The sequence below is a fragment of the Manis pentadactyla genome, chromosome 10, assembly GCF_030020395.1.
Source record: "Manis pentadactyla isolate mManPen7 chromosome 10, mManPen7.hap1, whole genome shotgun sequence".
In the NCBI taxonomy this organism is placed as follows: Eukaryota; Metazoa; Chordata; class Mammalia; order Pholidota; family Manidae; genus Manis; species Manis pentadactyla.
The window spans coordinates 88,618,392-88,640,942 of NC_080028.1; the positions used below are offsets into that span (position 1 = coordinate 88,618,392).

The window sequence follows — 22,551 nt, forward strand, 5'->3', positions numbered from 1 at the left end:
TCCACACAATGAAGTTGGACAGGCTCCTATCACCATCATGGACGGCTCTTCTGGGGCCTGCAAAGGCATCTTAAGAGGGAATAGACTTGCCATGCTGGTACCTGATGTGCATGAGTTGCATGAGAATGAAATTGTATTTAAGACCAAAAGCATAACCTGCTTATGTAACTTCAGAGCACAAGGGACTTTAGCCCAAACAGGGGATGTGTTTCAATGAAAAGCCACCACATTACTGAGCTCCTGAAAACTTGATCTGTGGTCCCCACTTCTCAAGGATGTGGAAAGTGGCCAGGTTCCTTTCTTGCTGTGAGCAGGGTGCCTGTAGCTGCAGGCAGAGGGATCGGCCTGTTCCCAAGTTTCTGCTGGTTTTATGGGCATATTTCTCACACCCTCTTCTGCTATTAAAAATAAAATGAGGCACACATCACATATCTCAGACTACAAGGCCTATTTCCTTCAATAAGCTTCTCATTTTCCTGGGCTTTTCCTGCCCTGGGAAGACTAAGTCTCCAGAGACTTGCTGTATAGATTTCTTGTTTTGTAGTTTTTTTCTCCCCTTCTCTGCTATTTTGGAAGAAAATGAAGTTAGTGAGTTTTGTCTGTCTCTACAGACACATGCACACACAAATTCTCTACCTGGGAGCCAGGAGCAGCTATTCTCTGCAGAGAAGGATGGCTTTGTCCCATTTACCTGGGGGCCACACAAAATAGAACTCTGAGCTGATGTTTACCTGCTCTGTCCTGTTTGGGCTAGAGTTGGGTGGTTCTGGGTACATATTGCAGACAGGGCTAACCGTGGGGGTCCAAAGCCTTGAGGGAACATGTCCCTTCACAGCAGGGCAGTTCAGGGTGACTTACCAAACCAGTAGCCCAAAGGCGAGGCAACTCTGGGAATAGTCCAGACAGTTGGGTGGGGTTCGGGAGTCATGGCCACCCAGGCCTTTATTTCTAGTCCACCTTCTCAATACCCCCAACCAGGCCCCTAGTGGGTATCCAGTGTAAGGATATAGGCTCATTTGTGGTAAGATCTAGGGCATGCAGGGGGACCACAGAAATCAGGCTGGGCCCTGTCACCAGAAAGGGATCAATCACCCTGTCAGAGTGACAGCGACAGCCCAGGGGCTCGGGGGTGAGTCAGAGGGCCAGCAAGTGGAGATGGTACCTCGGGAAAGGAGTGGTTCAGAGAACAGAGGCAGGGTTCAGTCTGCAGCTGGCCTTGCAGCTGGCCTACCTGGGACCCCAGCCTCTTCTGTGACCCCACACGGGGCCCTATTACCATCTGACATTTTCTACTGTTGAATGGTATGTGTGACCTTGATGTAAAACGCTATCAAAGAGGCTGGAAGGCCATCCAAGCCAACCCTTTTTCTAGATGGGGAAATTGAAGGTGAGGGATAAGCCTGCCCCAGTGGCAGGGCTGCTCTGTGGGCTGACTCCCACCTCAGGAGACCCTGCCTCTGCACCTCTGCCCTTGGCATCCGAGTTCAGGTGGTATGAGGCTGTGGGCTCTTCCCCTGTGTCCTTGAGTGCTGTGTGCCATGACCTCAAGCTGAGCAGTGGCTTTAAGCTCTTTTGGGCTGCTTGGAACTTGGTTGGAAAACATATGGCTGCTTTGAGTAATCCTGGGCATGTTTTATTGATGAGAAAAGCTTAAAAGTACAGACAAACCCCTTGATTCAGAATTTGTACTAGACTAAAAGTTTTTCTACATTATCAGTGGTAAAAAGAGGGGTGTTTGAACAGCAGATTAATAGGGTATGAAAGAGAACACAGGCTTCCTGTTCTTCTCTTAAACACTCTAACGATGTCCATGGATCCACAGAAAGGGCTGAAAGTACCTTAGGGACTCTCATGGCCAACCCAGCTCATTTTACAAATGAACAATCTGAGGCCTCAGGGTTTGGCTTCAGACTTAATTAGCTAATATGCCTGGCCGGGAGCCTAGGGTCCTGGCTGGTCTTCTGTCTGCTGGAGCCCACATTTATTCACAAAAAGCATTTAGTGTGCTGAATTAGTGTTGATAATGGATTTGCTAGTAATATAGGATCCTTGTTTATTCAGACCCATCAACTGTTGAACAGCTGTCTGTCTAGCACCCCCTTTGGGAGTGTGGGTGGGAACATACAAAGATGAATGAAATGTATAAGGAACTTGAAGTTTCGGGGGAGAAACCATGATTTTTGTACCAGTCATCATCTTTCTAGATAGATATTACATGAAAGGAATGAATATCTTGCTCAACAGCCAGCAGAAAGGCAGATAACTTCAGTGAGCAAAGGTGTGTTGGTGGAATGCATAGCCCCTGACTAGCTTTGAAGGAGGGATGTGATTTGAGCAGGTAAAGAGGAAGGCAAGGCATTTCAGGTGGAAGTACAGGATTGGACAGTGTAATGGTCTGAAAAGTGGCCCCCAAAGGTATCAGGCCCATATCCCTGGAACCTGTATATGTTACCTTGGAAAAATGGTTTTTGCAGATGTAGTTCAGGATCTTGAGATGGGGAGATTACCCTGTATTCCTGGGGGTCCCTAAATGCAATCACAAGTCTCCTTATCAGAGGGAGGCAGAAGGATCACAGACAGAAGAGGAGAAGGCAGAGTGACCACAGAGGCAAGACTAGAGTGATGCAGCCACAAGTCAGGGAATGCTGGCAGCCACAAGAAGCAGGAAGAGACTGGGAACATATTCTCCCCTAGAACCTCTGGGAACAGCGAGGCCCTGCCCACACCTTGGTTTTGGCCCAGTGATACTGACTTCAGACTTCTGGCCTCCAGACTTTGAGAGAATAAAATCCTGTTGTTTTAAGCCACCAGTTTGTGGTGATTTGTTATAGTTGCCACCAGAAATTACTGCAAATACAAAAGGGCAAAGTCTGTTTGGGTAAGGGTGTGTGTGGTTCAAGGAGTTTGCCAGAAGCACAGTCAGATATTTACAGAGGTAGTTTTAAGAATTGAATTGGGTCAGGGCCAGTGTCTTGTATTAGTTGAAAGAGTTGCTGCAAGTTTTTGTGTGGCCCTAACCCTCCTAACTGAGTGTAGGACTCTTCACGATGCCCAGCGATCAGCGTTATTTCTCTGCAGGACTTGCTCCAGTGTTCCTTGCGTGCAGCGAGTCCAGGCAGTTGCACAGCATGATGCATGTTGGCGGCTGCCACACCTGGGCTTGCACCAGGTTTACTGATGGGGAGGCAGAGCTGGCCAGGCCTCGGGATCAGATACAAATGATAGACCTCTCGTCTTTGGATGTGATCTCGAAATCCCCATGTCATGCCTGGCAGGAGTGTGACATGTCAGGCATGCTCAGCCAGCCCGGGGCAAACAGGCCACAGGGGCCCTGGAAGGAGGGACTCTGGGTGCAACTCAGAGTAATACTGCTGCTGGAGTAAGAGGATGGGAGGTCACCTGCCCAGGGGCATGGTTCTGTCGATGGCAGAAGCAGATCGTCCAGCAGCTCTAGGGAAAGTGATTGAAGATGCCTTTTGGGCTTTTATGGCACTCTTATTGATCTGAAGTTCTTTATAGCCATCAAACAGCTGTAAATTAGAGGAATGAAATAAAAACAGCAGGATACTCAATGCCTAGCCTCCGATGAGTTTGACTGGGCTTTCTCCACAGCTCCTGCAGCAGGGTGCTGAAATGTAAGCCTGCAAAGGGAGGTCTCATTCTCCTTTCCTCCCCACAGACTGAAGTTAAGAGGCAGTTTTCTCCTTGCAGCTGAAACCTAACCAATCCCCCCAACTCAGGAAGTGTCCTTGGTTGATACATTCTCAGCCAGGACTCCGATCTAATTGTGTGCCTACTACAGGGGTTGGGGATGCTCAGAGTCAGTTATCTCCTCCTTCCAGAGCTGTTTTTCTTTTCTTTTCCCTCTCCTCTCATCTTCCCTCCTCTCTTACTCTTTCTTTTCTTTTGGTCCTCATTTGGCCACTCGTTTATCCCATTAAAGGGTTTTGACACATCACTATTTGTAAAGTAGTTTGGAGTTTTCAATAGGCAATCACCAACAATTTCAATGCAGTAGACCAAGCCATATGACCACTGGACCTTCTTTGCTTTTCCCCTTGTAGAAATCCGAGAGGCCTTTCGGGTTCTGGATCGAGATGGGAATGGCTTCATCTCCAAGCAGGAGCTGGGAATGGCCATGCGCTCGTTGGGGTACATGCCGAGTGAGGTGGAGCTGGCCATCATCATGCAGCGCCTGGACATGGACGGTGAGACCCGGCAAGCAGCTCTCCCCTGAGATGAGCCGTGACTCATCAGTGAGACTTGGGCTTCGAAGGGCTTTGCACTTGGAGTCAAAAGACTTGGATTAAAGTCCTGATTTACATTTGGGAGTGCAAACTTGGATTGCATTAGGGTTTTTCAAACAACATACCGTAGAGGCCCAGTGGCCCACAGAGGTGGTTCTGGGGCCCCTGGAGGGACGGTGAAGAAGGAGGCCTGGCTAGGGGAGCAGTAAGAGCTGTTCTTTCCATACACCTCCCTCTACCACCTTTTAAAAACACCTTCATTGAGGTAGAATTCACATACCATAAAATTCACCACTTGACACATGTGATTCATGGCTTTCAGTGTATTTACAGATTTGAGCAACCAATGCCATCATCAGTTTTAGAACATTCTTACCACTCCAGAAAGAAAACCCACATCTTGGAGCCAGCACCTCCCAATCCCTCATTCCCCCAGCAACCCCTGGCAACCACCAAGCTACTTACTTCTCTGGATTTTCCTTTGCCTATTTTGGACATTTTGTATAAATGGAATCACACAGTATGTGGTCCTTTGTGACTGGCTTCTTTCATGGAGCATAATGTGGCCAAGTTTCATCCATATGGTGGCGTGTATTGGTACTTCATTTGTTTTTATGGCCAAATCATGTTCTATTGTATGAATAGAATAGCTTCTTTTCTTTCTCGTTTACATACTGGATTCCAACATACAACCTCATTGGGGAAAATGGGTTTCACTGTATTCAGAAAGTTGTAAAAAATGATACATTAGATCATTGAGGGTTCTTTCCTGCTGTAAAATCCTGGGTCTATGCCAAACCGGTTGTAACCCTCCTGACATTGAGATCCCACCTTGGCTGAAGGTCCTGCAGGTAGCCTTCTCATTTTGATTTTTCAATATGCAGTCTCCCCCTCTGAAAAGCAGCTTAATTCTTGGTATGAGGAGTCCAGAGTGGTGGGCTTTGGGATTCTCAGATAGAGCATGAAATAAACAAATAAAGGGAAACAGAGGGTGGGTCAGGAGGTTTTGGAAGAATAGACTGAGACCATGGTGTGGGAGATGTTTGCTTGGCCGACAGACTCATTGGAAGGACAAGACTCCCCGGTTACTCTGCTGGATTTGTTGGGAGGATGGTAATGATGGTGCACATATGGTGAAGGAACCCAGCACCAATCCCCAAAGGTGGCTGTGAGAATTTATTTTCTGGTTGAGGAAAAGGGTATTTTATCAGGGATGTTTGGTGGTATGAGCAGTCTCAGCCTTGTGCTTATAACTCTGACTATGATTCACCATGTCTTTGCAGGCCTGATTTGACCTTGCTTTGTATTTAGATGGTTTCTGAAAAGCTGGAGCAAAGCACAGTATTGCACAATCTGTCATCCATTGACTCCAATCTCAGTTTAGAGATAATATTTCTAGAAAAGCAAACATTTCCTCCTTAGCATAATAGAAATCTTAACCTGCGCTTCTGTTTATGGGACTAAGAAGGGCTTTGTGCTTTGAGTTCTCCTCCCATTCTCCTCCCACAGCTCCTATAACAAAACCTAGTCAAATGGACTAACAGCAAATTGAATTCACAGCACGTAACAAAAACGAGCCCTGGCTGCTGTGGGTGAGTTCCTCCTATGAGGTTGAGATCTTCACAGAAGTCCATTCTGGCTCTTCTCTGTGTTCACTCACCAGGCTCCAGCATACACGGAATTTTTACATTATTGTAAACAAGGGCTTGGAGTCCCAGGAGACCCTGTGGGATGCTGTTGCTCAAAGGGCTATCAGGACTTGGGAAAAGCTCCACATAAGATGTAGTTTAAAAGACTTTTAGTTTCACCAATTTATTTGCAACTTACATACTCAGGTACTCATGCCCAAGGCAGAACTTGCAAGAACTTAACAATTCTCTTGTATAGAATTTCTGTTAGTTCCCTTAACAAAATCCCAAGTCATCAGCTGTTTCACCATGACCCTCATCAGGTACAAGCACATGTATTTACTTTTTTTTTTACTTTAACAGAGTGTTGTCATTTTTTTGAAAAGTAACACATATTTAAAATTTTTAGTATAAAAATATAGAGTAAAAATTAATCTCTTACCTCAAATGTCATCAAACATTGCACATGTATTTACTTTTGAAGTGCAGCTTCTTCAAAGTTTTGTGCCTACAAAAGATTTAATACAGAACATATGAAAACAGCACTGCAGTTTATGTGAAAGAATTGCCTACCCAGTTTATTAAGTCTAAATGTTAAAAGAGCTAAGTGAAAAATGTCTAGTATGAGGCCAAAATATGTCTTTAGGTATATTTTTGTAAATGATGCTGTGAAGTGAAATATCCAGGGTACCCAGTTCTGGACATGGATGGACTGACCATCTTTTAGTGTCCTTCTCTTAATGGAGACTTTTGAGCTGTTCTGTTCAAAAATAAGTCAGGTTCTAATTATACTTTTCCTTCTGAGCTTCTGTAACTGGGGATTCTCCAGAGATTCAGTCCTACCTAATTAAGTTTCTTGTTGGTGTGAACCTTGTGGAATAGCAGAGGTTTTAATGGGGATAATGCCACAAAATAAACAAATAACCACCACCACTAAAGCTGGACTGTGTGAGCCGGAACTTAGGATTCTTAGCTGTAAGGTGACCGTGTGTTTGGCCCACAGACCCTGGTGTCTGGGGGCAGCAGGAGACATGGCTGTGCTTCCAGCCAGCCCAGCTGGCCGTGATTGGGAGCAGGTCTGTGCTGCATACCATTTTTCTCTGGGGTCCCTGCTGGTTTGCTCACCAGTGAGGTCATACCCCTGGCATGGTATTAGCCTGAATGTGTCTTTGCAACCTGAGTTAACACAGGAGGCTTTCATTAGGTGGTTCCTTGGGAGTGGGGTGCCTTGCTGGCTATGTGTATAACAGTAACCTCCCTCTACTAGGAGCTCAGTGGGATTTCCTGGGCACAGAGCCTGTAGGAGCCAAACAGTTCCAGTCTATGTGTGAACTGGATTTTTAGAGGACTGAATGGAAGATAGGCAGTAGGGGCTTGGATTGCACTCCTGGCCCCTGACCAATTTGCCTTTAGTGCTGGGGCTGACAGTGTGTGTGCATGTGCGTATGTGTGTCTGTGTACATGTGTGCACTGCATGGGCTGAGCTACTCAGACTTTAAATAAACTGAAAACCCAAACTTCTGCTCAATGCCTGGTGCCTCGTCATTGACCTATTGCTGCAAAGGCCCTTTCTTGGAACTTTAGCTCAATTTTGAACTCTTTGATGTTCATTGTCCCTCTCCTCTTGCATTAGGCCCTGCAGCTGAGGTGGCTTTTACCCTAGCACCGGTTGGGAACTAGGATTCAACTTTCCTGGGTGCTGTGTTCCAGGATTTCTCATTCAGCCCAGATTCTGGAAGCCTGAAGCCCCTTCAGTTAAGCCTCGTGCCCTAAGGCATTCCTTGCATGTTGGAAATCAACTTCTCTCCAGTGCATCACTGTGTTAGTTATGTACCATCCTTGCAAGAATTGATAAAACTGTCACCCAAGAGAGTTATCCCCAAAGCTTCAATCTTTTGTAGAAACAGTTGAGAAAGGGTACTTGAACATGACCATGGACTCTGCCATGCCTCAGCCACCCCATGGCTGGCTCTGTGGTTCCCAAAGCAGCTCCCAGGGACCCTCAGAACTACCTATGTTATTCATGGGGAATAAAGGCCTGATATCTTCAAGACCCAAAGGGTAATTTTGACTACTTTCTACGTTTTAATGGTTTCTCCAACCACAGCACTGTGGCCCTCTCTGGAGTGAATCCAGCTAGCTTTGGAAATAGTTTCTGAAACCATCAAACCAGGAGACATTCTCAGAAGCCCATGGCCCATGCATGGGCCCCACTCACATTTCCTAATACAGTCTTCCATCTTTCAAACAAATACAGACCTTGCCCTTGTATTCCTTGATTTTCCTTCTGTTTCTTAGAGATGCAGAAAATCATGAAATTCCAACAAATTTGGGGTTTTGACATAAATTCTTATCTCACAACAGGTTTGTAATTTTCTCAAGCTTCCCCACTATCTGGATGACGAATTTGATACAGATTAGTTCAATTTAAAAAAAGGATTTGTCTGCGTCCATTATGTGTGAACTTGCTGTTTGTATGGTTGGCAAGGTTCACTTTGAGTTTGTTTTGAGACAAACTGCTGAGCTGCGAAGAGCAAAATCACGGGCAGAGTGGCATGAAAGAGCAGCATCCCCAGCGTTAGCTTGTCTACAGCTTCCCTCTCCCACCTGCCCATTCAGTGCAAGCATGACTCCTTTGCTGATTAGTCATACGACTGCAACCTTTCTGTTTTCATTTGTGACCTTTTAGAAGGCATATGCTAAATTATGAGCATGGCTCACTTCCGCTTCATCTTCAAACACATGTCAGTATGCTGATTTGTGTGCTCTGAACCTGGCATTAGGTATGTTTTGGGGGTTAGAAAGCACACACCTTTCCTGCTGGTGGGGAGTGACACTCCCCCCTCATTCAGACTGCATGAAGTGGAAGCAGTTGGGGGTTTTTAGCCTAGCGCAGAGGGTCTCAAACCCAAGTGCACATCAGAAAACACCTGGAGAGTGTCTTAAAAAACAGACCGGTAGAATCAGAATCCCCAGGGTGAGGTCCATGAGCCTGCCTCCTTCAGAAATCTCATCAGGTTATAGACAGCGAGGTGTCCATTGATATAACTGGGAAACCTTTGGTTAAAAGAAAAATTTAAAGCTAAAGAGAAATCATCAAGCCTGTGAATATTTGTGTGAGCAAGAAGGTCTGAGTAGGAGGTAAATGCCTGAAAGGCAGGTAAGGAGGATTTCTTTGGGAGTTTGATGAAGGAAGTGGATGGTCTGTGGCCAGTCAGCTCTGTCAGAAAGCAGGAAGCCCTCCCAGTGTTCACCCTGTTCTAAACACTTTATTTATTAACTTACTTAGTCCTTGATCAGCCATAGGTGCTAACTAGTATGAGTCTCATTTTCTGGATGGAAAAAATGAAGTACAGAAGTTTCAAGTCACTTGCCCAGGTCACTCTACTAGTAAAAGCCATAGAAACCTGAGATCTTAACCACATATCTTGTGGTTATATTTTTCTTTTTGTGATTTTAGTAGATATAGGCCATGTAGGGTGACAACAGGACTTGGAGACATTGACTGATAGAATACACACTCTCTCTCTCTCTCTCTCTCCAGAGTCATGACATCACCTAGGTATTTGAAACCAAATGTGAGTGTTTTGATTACCAGTTACTGTTCCAAATAGTCTCCTGCTATCCCCTTTGGCTGGATGATGAACTCCAGTCCCTGCCAAGATTATCTTTGTGTGAATCAAGCCTGACTGTTGAGCAGAGTTTGTGAATTAAAGATGGTGTCTTTGAGTTTCTCCGTGCTTTGATAAGGAGCATCCTTTAGGCACTCTTGGGGTATGTAATGCTGGTGGATGTTCATGATAAATCCGTTCCAACTTTGCTGTCTCCCTGAGCAATTCCTTCCTCTGTGTTATGCCAGGAAAGGCCTGCCATCTTAATCTTACTGACAGTTGGCTACACTGAATCCAAGTTTCAGCCAGAGACCAAACTGTTCATGCCACTTCCAGCTACTCAAGCCAACATACTTAAAACAGCATTTCTGGTATGTGCACCTATTTCAGTAAGCATCTTTAGCCAATATTATATTCTTTCTCCCTTGTTTTAATATCCTGGGATCCCTGGCTACACCTTTCCTGCAGGTTTACACTAATATAAATTAGCAACATCTTGCAACTCAGTATTCTCCCCTATCAGACCTGGAACTCTGGGATATGCTGATCTGATTATAATCCTGGGTTTAGAGGCAGTGAAACTTGCTGGGTGTAGATCTTACAGACATCCACTTCCAAGGCAGCTGCCTCCAATCTGTTTATTTCAGGTCCTTATGGTCTCCAGGTTCTTTAAACTGAGCTGGTGTGAGAGTTTCAAGGCCTGAGCTTGTTTTTTCCTGTCAAGGGCATTTAGAGGCAGCCACCCCACCACACAAGCTTGTCATCATTATTGCTACTGTGAAGGTCAAACACAGGAGCTACATGGGTCTTCAAAAGCCTTGCTTTTGATAATTATTTTATCCCAAGAAACCATAAGTGACATTGAATTAATTTTGATCCCAGTCATGCTACAGACACCAGTGCCCCATTTTTCATTGGCAGGAAAGTCAGCACTTCATTTAGGATCAGAGATAAGCAAACCAATCTCAGAATCCCACTTAGGAAGTTTGTTTCTTCCTGGTACCACACAATGTATCATTTTGAGAATAGAAACCATCCTCAGTTCCTAGAAGCAAGAGTATTCTGTGAAAGATAAGAACCTGCTAACATTCTTTGTACATAAATAACATTTATCTCAGGCAGGGTTTACCAAAAGGCATATATGAGAATGCCCATCTCAGAACACTCTGAGTACTGAGTATTTAACAAATCATTACTAATATGATTGGTGAAAATTGGGAACTCATTTTGTTTTAACTCACAGTGAGATGATGTGTTGATTGGTTATTTTTTTCCCTTTCATGGATTGTCTATTTTTTTAATCTGTTTCAGTAAGGATAGGCTAAATTATGCTGCAGTAATAAATAATTCCCCACATATCTGTGGCTTACTGTCACAAAATGAAAATTCTCACTCATGCTGTTTGTGGGTGTTTTCTCTTTGTCATCCTATCAGGAGTTCTGGAAGAGGGAGGTGTTTCTGTGATAGTCATGACAAGGGAAAGAGACCAAGTGGATCACACAGTCATTCTTGACTTTTATGTCACTTGTATTCACATCTGATTGGCTAACACAAGTCACATGGCTGTGCCTAATATCAAGGGGTGCTGGCAAGTAGAATCTGACTACATGCCCAGAAAGGAATGAACTGGAAATATTTGATGAGCAATACAAATGATGACTTAACAATTTTAGACTTTCTATTTTTTATTAGAATGTTACATTCATTGTAAAATTTTTATCCCAGGTAAAACTTTTAGATATACTCTGAGTAGGGGCAAAAACAATTTTATGGGAGATTTTCCATATTTTTTTCAGATTGACCAAGAAGATAAAACTACATAGAAGATTTTGAATGACATTGAACTTGTATGTATATGAGTATGTGAGCATGTGTCTATATAACAAATTTTGTACCCTTAGAAAGAGAATACCCTTCTTTTTAAGCAATTCTGAAACATTAACAAAACATGGCTCTGTATTAGGCCACAAGACAACCTAATCAAATTCCAAAGGATAATCATTACAGGCACATTCTTTGACTACAATGCAATAAGTCAGAAATTCCAAACAAAAGTTTGGATAAGAATCTCACCATTTGAAATATAAAAATTAAAAACCAAAAAGCTTTCAGTGTAATGAACAGTTTCCCAGAGTTGATTCTTTGGAAAAAGAAATAATAAATTGACAAATATTACATATTTCATTAAAAATTAAGAGAGTTACCACTAAAACTAGCAATGAAAAAAATATGGGAGACTTTTAAAAAGAATACTTGATACCATTTCATTCAAATACATTTGAACAGCTATATAAAATGGAGATTTTTGGAAAAATATAAATTTTTGAAATTGATCCAAGCTTGGGGAAGTTGTCTAAATCAGAAGTTGCATACTTAAAGCCTGCCAGCCAAATACAGATTACAGCTCTGTTTTATTTGGCTCACATGTCGTTTTATATAACAGAAAATCTCATACTAAAAATCTGTACTTCTCTCTCCTCTTAAAATGTTGGAGAGTTTGGCAAGACTAGACCTGCAATTCTTCATGTAATAATTTGGTGGAGTTGAGCAGCTGTCCCCTCTGGACAGGAAAAATGCCACAGTCTCCACCCTTTCTTATTGTATTACACCGGCCTGCTCCCTTTTAATGGACTAACTTGGTCCCTATGGGCTTTAGAGTTTGTGACTCTGCCTAAATGGACCTGGTGAGTAATGAGGGGATCTTCCACTGCGGTAGCATTTCATTCTGTCTTTCCCTTAGTATTAATTATATGTTTTTGTGTTTGTTTTGTTTTTCTCATTCTGTTTCTGATTTGCTTATTTGTTGTCATTTCTAGCAACTTCAGATTACTTATATTATTTTAGTTCTTCATTATTTAATAATTAAGGCAACTAGAATAAGAAATTTGTCACCAAGAAGAGATTTAGTAAAGTCTCCCAAACTTTGATAGATAGTGTTGTTTCATTGTTTTCTTTATAATATTTTATTGTATTTTAAATGCCCTCTGCTGTGCCAAAATTTTTTAGGGAAGTATTTTATAATTTCCCAAGTTGCTGGGATTTTAAATTTCCAGTTTACCTTTAAATTCTCTATCTTCCTTGCATTATGGAAAATAAATATGAACTGTATTTGGTAAGAGTTTCTTTGTAACCACGAATAAGAACTTTTACAAAGGTACTGCCTGTATAGTATAAGGTTTTTATGTATGCATAGAAGTTATCTTCACATTACCTATATCCCCTCCATCCATATTTTTGTTTGTTTTAGTCAAAATAAATTGCTGTGATGTGTTGAAGTCTCCCACTGCTCTTACATTGCTCCCTTGGTTTACTTATAATGACTTTTATTTTAATTTTCATGCTCTGTCTGCCCTTACAGTGGATTTTACCTTTTTTAATGTAAATGTTCATTAAGTACTTTTGAGTTATGCTTTTGCTTTCTGTTGATTTTTGCCACATAACCTTTTTGCCTGTGTTTGCATAACATTTATTGTTATGTGTGGTCATTGGAGAACACTCACAACTATTCAGCTTCTTCCAAGAGCATGGTGCACTGACCTCTTGCCCTTTCCCTGTGATGTTGTTAGGTGAGAAACTTTCACACTATATGTGCCACTGTGTTTTAATTTTTAATTATTCTGAGAGCCTTCTTATGGGCAAGCTTAACTTATCATCTATTTCAGAACTTTTAGGTTGGTTCTTAGGTTTTATGGTGCTTTCTATGTGTACTTACTATTTAATTTGTCTTCTCTTTTGACTATGGTAGGGTTTGTTTTTTAAGTATAGTTGACATATGACATTGTATTAGTGTCAGATGTACAATGTATATAAAAATATATAGAATTTCATATATACACACACATATACATATATATGTACATATACATATATATGTGTATACATACATGCATATCACAATTTCTTTATCTGTTCATCCATTGATGGGCACTAATGTCTTTTCCCAATCTTGGCTATTGTAAATAATGCTCCAGTGAACATGGGGTACATATATCTTTTTGAGTTAGTGTTTTCATTTCCTATGGATAAATACCCAGAAGTGAAATTGCTAGATCATATGATATTTTTAATATTTTCAATTTATATATGTATATTTTTAGGAACTTCCATACTGTTTTCCATAGTAGCTGAGCCAATTTACATTCCCACCAAGAGTGCATAACAGTTCCCTTTTCTCCAGATCCTTGCCAACACTTGCTATTTCTTGCTTTGTTGATATTAACTATTCTGACTGGTGTGGGGTGGTATCTTATTGTGGTTTTGATTTGTGTTTTCCTGATAATAATAATGTTGAGCAGCTTTTCATGTACCTGTTGACCATCATGTATGTCTTCTTTAGAAAAATGTTTATTAAGATCATCTGCCCATTTTAAAATCATTAACATTTATTTTCTTAATTGCTTGTTTTTTTGGTATTGAGTCATTCCAGTTTTTTATTTTATAGTTTGGATATTAACCTCTTATCAGATGTTTGATTTACAAATATTTTTTCCCATTCAGGTTACCTTTCATTTTGTTGATGATTTCCTTTGCTGTTCAGAATGCGTGTTTTGTTGTTATTTTTAAATGTCTTCTCAGTTGTTTGGAAGTCAAATATCTTGCATTTATTTTTTTAGCTTTTTTGAATTTATCTCTAAATCCTAACATCTTTATGAATTGATAACTTATTTTGTGGAAGATGAGAAATTAAATGTTTCTCCTTTAATCTCTTCTATTTTTTGTTAATTTCTCAATATGGTTGTTATAAATATGGTTCCTCCTCCCTCTTTCCTTTTTACACTTTTTACGATTTTCAATTTTGAAGGATATTATCAGTTTTATAACCATACTTGAGACACTTATTTTGCCTATACATTTAACTGATTTCAGTGCTTACACCCAACCCCATTTAATTCATTTTCTGCTTCTTATTTTGATTCATATCTGTGTGTTCTCACATAAGCTTTCCCCCAATTTTTTTTTTCAAGAAGCTTATCTCAACCCTACATCTTCTCAGTATTTTAAATCTGAGAATGTCTTTCTCTCAGCACACACACAAACAACACTTGGTAGTGTTATAAAATTCTTGGGTTTTAGCCTTTTGCTTTTTATGTTCTGTGATTGCTTGTCTATTACTATTTGATTTTTAATATTGTCAAGAAGCTTGTGACTAACTGACCCTTCATTCCTTGTGAACAAAATCTAATGTTTTTTTTTTGGATGCGGTCATTATCAGTGAAGTGTGAACATCTCACTGTGCTGTTTCCTTCTCTGTGTTTAGTTGTTAACGGTGGTTGTCATTGTTATTGGGTTCCTTGGGATCGGAGTTACACTCTCAAGTTTTAGACTGATGTTTTTTTCCTGGAAAACATTTCTTCTACCCTTTGTGCTTTCCACAGAATTTAGGTTCCCTTTCTAGCCTTATATGCAGGTTAGATCCCAAGCTATTTTTCCCTAACAACTTTCCTTTCCCCATCGTTTTCTTCAGTCTTCAGTGTTTCTCATACAGATGTTTTCTTCACTGTGTTGTGAGGTTTTCCAGTGATGAGGTCTCCTTTCTATCCAGTCAGCCACTCTGTTTTTAAAAAAAATAGTGTCTATTTCCAATATGTAATTATTGATAAGACTAATTCTTTTATTTGCTGTGCCATTTCTGTATTTTATTTTTTATTTCAAGCATTTTCATTTATTTCTTTTTCATAATTCCCATGTCCCATTATTCCCCCATTTGTGCACATATTTTCTGTCTTTACTGCTAGATCCTTTAACATATTTATCATAGTTATTTTAAAGCCTGACTATTAAAACACCTGGGCCATATCTTAGGTCTGCTTCTGTTGAAGTTTCCTTTCTGGACTATCAGTCACACTTTCTTGCTTTTCCTCATAATTTTTAGTGAATGCCAGATATTGTGTGTTAAAAAACCTGTAATTAAAAATAAGCAAAATTTACCCTCAAGAATGGCAGGACGCTCCTTCTGCCAGGCACTAGTGTCAGGGTCTAAGTCAGTCTTACCTGTGGTTGAGGTGTTACAGTTTTAGGTAGATTCAGTTCACAGTGACTTCGAAGATTTCAGGGAGGTGTCAGGACTTCCTATTCACCAGGGCCTATGATCAGAGCCTGCCAAGGCCCTGCAGATGTCTTTATGCTTCACAGCTGAGCCACCAAGCTTTCTGAAGCATGTGGGCTTTTTGGTCATTGGGGAGATGTCTTTGCTTTCCAGTTCCACCCTGGTTTTCTGAGTTTTCAGGCATTTTCCCTCCATTCTGCCACTTGGTCTTGGGCCTTGGAGAGCAGGTACAGACACTCCATGAAGCCGTAGAGGGTTTTCTCCCGGCTCTCCACCCACCACTCCCAGCTTTCACCCTAGGTACTTAGGTCATTCAGTTAAGGTCCATGGGTCAGAGTAGTGGTGGGGATACAATGCCCTGCAGCTGGGCTCCTGGAATCTGTCACAACAGCCCACACATTGCCATTACAAGTTTGTTAAAAGTTAGACTGGTTCATCCCTCATCCCACATCTCCCACGACTGAAAGCAGCATCTTCTCTCCTAAGAAGGGCTCAATGGTTTCTAGAATTTAGGTCATTTAGATTTCCTTGATTCCTCAACTCTCTGATGGACATTTTTTTAAATGAAGGAGTGACACTATGATTTTGTGACTTGTCCCACTGTTCTCATTATTAGGTGAGGAGGGTGGTCTCTTCTGAATTTCTACAGTCCAACCATCATGCAATTCCTCTAGTTTCTCATTAATTAATTAATTAAGTAATTTATTTATTTATTTATTTTTATTTTGTAATCATTGGTCTACAATTACATCAAGAACATTATGTTTACTAGGCTCTCCCCTTCACCAAGTCCCCCCCACAAACCCCATTACAATCACTGTCCATCAGTGTAGTAAGATGTTGTAGAATCACTACCTGTCTTCTCTGTGTTGCACAGCCCTCCCCTTTCCCCCACCCCCCACATTATACATGCTAATCATAATAACCCCTTTCTTCTTCCCCACCCTTATCCCTCCCTACCCTCACACCTCACATTCTCCCCAGTCCCTTTCCCTTTGGTAACTGTTAGTCCATTCTTGGGTTCTGTGATTCTGCTGCTGTTCTGTTCCTTCAGTTTTTCTTTGTTCTTATACTCCACATATGAGTGAAATGATTTGGTATTTGTCTTTCTCCGCTTGGCTTATTTCACTGAGCATAATACCTTCTAGCTCCATCCATGTTGTTGCACATTGTAGGATTTGTTTTCTTCTTATGGCTGAATAATATTCCATTGTGTATACATACCACATCTTCTTTATCCATTCATTTACTGATGGACACATGGGTTGCTTCCATTTCTTAGCTATTGTAAACAGTGCTGCAATAAACATAGGGGTGCATCTGTCTTTTTCAAACTGGGCTGCTGCATTCTTAGGGTTAATTCCTAGAAGTGGAATTTCTGGGTCAAATGGTATGTCTATTTTGAGCAATTTGAGGAATCTCCATACTGTTTTCCACAATGGTTGAACTAATTTACATTCCCACCAGCAGTGTGGGAGGATTCCCCTTTGCCCACAACCTTGCCAACATTTGCTGTTGTTTGTCTTTTGGATGGCAGCCATCCTTACTGGTGTGAGGTGATATCTCTTTGTGGTTTTAATTTGCATTTCCCTGATAACTAGCGATGTGGAGCATCTAATCATGTGTCTGTTGGCCATCTGAATATCTTCTTTGGAGAACTGTCTATTCAGCTCCTCTGCCCATTTTTTAATTGGATTATTTGCTTTTTGTTTGTTGAGGTGTGTGAGCTCCTTATATATTTTGGATGTCAAGCCTTTATCGGATCTGTCATTTACAAATATATTCTCCCATACTGTAGGGTACCGTTTTGTTCTACTGATGGTGTCCTTTGCTGTACAGAAGCTTTTCAGCTTGATGTAGTCCCACTTGTTCATTTTTGCTTTTGTTTTCCTTGCCTGGGGAGATATGTTCATGAAGAAGTCGCTCATGTTTATGTCTAAGAGATTTTTGCCTATGTTTTTCTCTACAAGTTTTATGGTTTCATGACTTACATTCAGGTCTTTGATCCATTTCAAATTTACTTTTGTGTATGGGGTTGGACAGTGATCCAGTTTCATTCTCTTACATGTAGCTGTCCTGTTTTGCCAGCACCATCTGTTGAAGAGACTGTCATTTCCCCATTGTATGTCCATGGCTCTTTTATCATATATTAATTGACCATGTATGTTTGGGTTACTGTCTGCAGTCTCTAATCTGTTCCACTGGTCTGTGGCTCTGTTCTTGTGCCAGTACCAAATTGTCTTGATTACTATGGCTTTGTACTAGAGCTTGGAGTTGGGGAGTGAGATCCCCCCTGCTTTATTCTTCTTTCTCAGGATTGCTTAGGCTCTTCAGGGTCTTTGGTGTTTCCATATGAATTTTAGAACTATTTGTTCCAGTTCGTTGAAGAATGCTGTTGGTAATTTGATAGGGATTGCATCGAACCTGTATATTGCTTCAGGCAGGATGGCCATTTTGAAGATATTAATTCTTCCTAGCCAAGAGCATGGGATGAATTTCCATTTGTTAGTGCCCTCTTTAATTTTCTTAAGAGTATCTTGTAGTTTTCAGGGTATAGGTCTTTCACTTCCTTGGTTAGGTTTATTCTTAGGTATTTTATTCTTTCTGATGCAATTGTGAATGGAATTGTTTTCCTGATTTCTCTTTCTATTGGTTCATTGTTAGTGTATAGGAAAGTCACAGATTTCTGTGTGTTAATTTTGTATCCTGCAACTTTGCTGTATTCCAATATCAGTTCTAGTAGTTTTGGAGTGGAGTCTTTAGGGTTTTTTATGTACAATATCATGTCATCTTCAAATAGTGACAGCTTAACTTCTTCTTTACCAATCTGGATTCCTTGTATTTCTTTGTTTTGTCTAATTGCCATGGCTATGACCTCCAGTACTATGTTAAATAATAGTGGGGAGAGTGGGCATCCCTGTCTTGTTCCTGATCTCAGATGAAAAGCTTTCAGCTTCTCGCTGTTCAGTATGATGTTAGCTGTGGTTTTATCATATATGGCCTTTATTGTGTTGAGGTACTTGCCCTCTATACCCATTTTGCTGAGAGTTTTTATCATAAATGGATGTTGAATTTTGTTGAATACTTTTTCAGCATCTATGGAGATGATCATGTGGTTTTTGTCCTTCTTTTTGATTATGTGGTGGATGATGTTGATGGATTTTTGAATGTTGTACCATCCTTGCATCCCTGGGATGAATCCCACTTGGTCGTGGTGTATGATCCTTTTGATATATTTTTGAATTTGGTTTGCTAATATTTTATCGAGTATTTTTGCATCTACGTTCATCAGGGTATTGGTCTGTAATTTTCTTTTTTGGTGGGGTCTTTGCCTGGTTTTGATATTAGGGTGATGTTGGCTTCATAGAATGAGTTTGGGAGTATTTGCTCCTCTTCTATTTTTTGGAAAACTTTAAGGAGAATGGGTATTATGTCTTCTCTGTATGTCTGATAAAATTCCGAGGTAAATCCATCTGGCCTGGAGGTTTTGTTCTTTGGTAGTTTTTTGATTACCACTTCAATTTCCTTGCTCATAGTTGGTTTGTTTAACTTTTGTGTTTCTTCCTTGGTCATTCTTGGAAGGTTGCATTTTTCTAGGAAGTTGTCCATTTCTTCTAGGTTTTCCAGCTTCTTAGCATATAGGTTTTCGTAGTAGTCTTTAATAATTCTTTGTATTTCTGTGGAGTCTATCATGATTTTTCCATTCTTGTTTCTGATTCTGTTGATGTGTGTTGTTTCCCTTTCTCTCTTAATAAGTTTGGCTGGAGGCTTATCTATTTTGTTTATTTTCTCAAAGAACCACCTCTTGGTTTCACTGATTTTTTCTATTGTTTTATTCTTCTCAATTTTATTTATTTCTTCTCTCATCTTTATTATGTCCCTCCTTCTGCTGACTTTAGGCCTCATTTGTTCTTCTTTTTCCAGTTTCGATAATTGTGATGTTAGACTATTCATTTAGGATTGTTTTTCCTTCTTTAAGTATGCGTGGATTGCTATATACTTTCCTCTTAAGATTGCTTTCGCTGTGTTCCACAGAAGTTGGGGCTTTTGTGTTGTTGTCATTTGTTTGCATATATTCCTTAATCTCTATTTTAATTTGTTCATTGATCCATTGATTATTTAGGAGCATGTTGTTAAGCCTCCATGTGTTTGTAAGCCTTTTTGTTTTCTTTTTACAATTTATTTCTAGTTTTATACCTTTTTGGTCTGAAAAGTTGGTTGGTAGAATTTCAATCTTTTTGAATTTACTGAGGCTCTTTTTGTGGCCTAGTATGTGGTCTATTCTGGAGAATGTTCCATGTGCACTTGAGAAGAATCTGTATCCTGTTGCTTTTGGATGTAGAGTTCTATAGATGTCTATTAGGTCCATCTGTTCTACTGTGTTGTTCAGTGCCTCCGTGTCCTTACTTATTTTCTGTCCGGTTGATCTATCCTTTGGGGTGAGTGGCGAGTTGAAGTCTCCTAAAATGAATGCATAGCTTTCTATTTCCCCCTTAGGTCAGTTAGTATTTGTTTCACATATGCTGGTGATCCTGTGTTGGGTGCATATATATTTATAATGGTTATATCCTCTTGGTGGACTGAGCCATTTATCATTATGTAATGTCCTTCTTTATATCTTGTTACTTTCTTTGTTTTGAAGTCTATTTTGTCTGATACTAGTACTGCAACACCTGCTTTTTTCTCCCTATTGTTTGCATGAAATATCTTTTTCTATCCCTTGACTTTTAGTTGTGCATGTCTTTGGGTTTGAGGTGAGTTTCTTGTAGGCAGCATATAGATGGGTCTTGCTTTTTTATCCATTCTATTACTCTGTGTCTTTTGATTGGTGCATTCAGTCCATTTACATTTAGGGTGACTATTGAAATATATGTACTTATTGTCATTGCAGGCTTTAGATTTGTGGTTACCAAAGGTTCAAGGTTAGCTTCTTTAGTATCTTACTGTGTTACTTCACTAGCTTATTGAGCTGTTATAAACACTGTCTGGTGATTCTTTATTTCTCCCCCTTCTTATTCCTCCTCCTCCATTCTTTATATGTTGTTTGTTTTATTCTGTGCTCTTTTGTGTTTCCTTTAACTGCGTTTGTGGGTAGTTGATTTTATTTTTTGCGTTTAGTTAGTATTTGGTTGGTCTGCTTTCTTTGCTGTGTTTTCTTTTCTCTGGTGGCATCCATTTAGTCTTAGGACTGCTGGACTGTACTACCCTGGGCTCAGGTTTTCTCTTGTCTTCAGGAGCAATTGCTGTTGCCAGTTTTTTTTTTGTCTGTTTATGGGTTTTCAGGGTGTTTTAATTAGGAATCAGGGGAGGGTGAGTCCGGCACTGCTACTCTGCTACTGGGTGAGCTTGAGAGTCTCTTAGGTGTCACTTATGGCACAAGCTACCCACATAGACTGAAATTTAGGCCAAAATTTAGGCTTGCTGCTGGTGATACATGTTATAATTTGCTGCAGGCTTTGTTGAGGGACTCAAAGTACAGATGGCCTATTCCACAAGTTTTTGTTCAATCCCATTTCCCTTCTCCAGGTAGCTGCAGATAAAGTCACTTTATGAGGATACCACCAAAAATAATAATTTCTCCTGGTGAGTTCTGAAAACAAACATTTGACCCAAACTTTACCAAACATAAGCTTCTCCAGTCCCTCACCCCTAGCTCCCCAAGCAGCAGAAAGGGCAAGCACTTAGCACAACTGGCAAATGATGAATAGATTCTTCCCTCATTTGCATACCTATTCATTAGCTAGGATTGCCATGGCAACTGCCTTCCAGACAGACACCTGTGGGCCCTGCACAACTTCATTTTGGAAACTGCCTGGATGCCCTGAACTCCTTTCCTAGCACTTGACAGGCCAGGAGAGTTTTAGGGGCAGGTCCTAGAGGTTTCCAATGGTCTATCAGTGACAATTTTCAGCAGTCTGTAAGTGGACCTAGAAGGACAGCATTTCATGGGTGCAATATAGTCAAATACAAGCACAGTGGGTGTGCTCTGATTTCACCAGGGTCGTTTCCTACCTTGGACACATGGCTATTTGGAGAAAAGATGGTTGGGAGAGAGTGAGAAAGAGAGAGAGCACTGGCGACTCTTGTAAGTGTGCCCTAAATTCTTCCTGTATCTGGCTGGTCCAGGATCCTGGCCCAATCCAGAGGCCTCGAAGCCTCTTCCACCCAATCTGGAAATGAGACATTTTCACAGGATAGCAAACAGAACAGCCTCCAAGGGGAAGCTGCCTGATGCCGCCTTCCTGGTGATGCTGGGGAAGCAAGTGACAGCAAGCAAATGGCTCAGACCCACTGTCTGCTTTAGTCAGACAGCAGTGCTGCTGCGGTGTTGTGCTTTGAAGTGAGGTCGTCCTCTACCTTAAGCTTTCCATCCCTGAAGATTTTTACTGATCTTGATTATATACTAGCCTAGACCAGAGTCTGGCATTTCGTAGGGGCTCAAGAAGTATTTATGGAATGAAAAATTAGCCGTATCCACACCAGACTTTTCTTTCCTCTCCTCCCGACACCCCACCCCTGTGTGCTGACCTCTTTTAGTAATAAGAGCTTATGTGCTGTGCTCCAGCGAGAGCTCTGCCCTCTGACTCTTGAGAATTTCCACCTTCCACCTCCTCACTTTCTATCTTTCCCTGAGCTTAGCTTCCCCTTGCAGGCAGATTTCTCCCCCCATTGAAACCTCACCTGTGAGAGCCTGAGGCATCAGTCTGACTCAGAGGCCCCCAGGGACACAGCAGGGGAGTCAGAGACATAGGGCTGAAAGGCACTGCCCAGCAGATGCCCATGCCTGATGGGAGATTCTGCCAGTGTCTGGGAGTCTGAATGAATTGGTACAGACGGAGTTGGTCAGGAGCTAGGGATGGGCCAGGGCAGGGACACCAGGAAGGGCAGGGGTGTGCTGTTGGGGAGAGGCACCAGTTCCCCACCTTGTATTTACTAAGCACTTTGTCTAAAGCCATTACTCTTCAAGATGGACTGTAGACTGAGAAGGCATGGATTCAACAGGTAGACAGAAAACTCTA

General features: G+C 41.2%; 1 protein-coding gene across 2 annotated transcripts in view; it reads left to right on the forward strand.

Annotated features, from left to right (window-relative positions):
• CALN1 (calneuron 1) overlaps positions 1-22,551 on the forward strand; it is a 636,055-nt gene that overhangs the window by 330,481 nt on the left and 283,023 nt on the right. For both annotated transcript variants that reach the window (XM_036907892.2, XM_036907894.2), the window contains one exon: positions 4,065-4,208. In XM_036907892.2, coding sequence (XP_036763787.2) covers positions 4,065-4,208 — 144 coding nt within the window. The remainder of the gene's footprint in view (positions 1-4,064; positions 4,209-22,551) is intronic.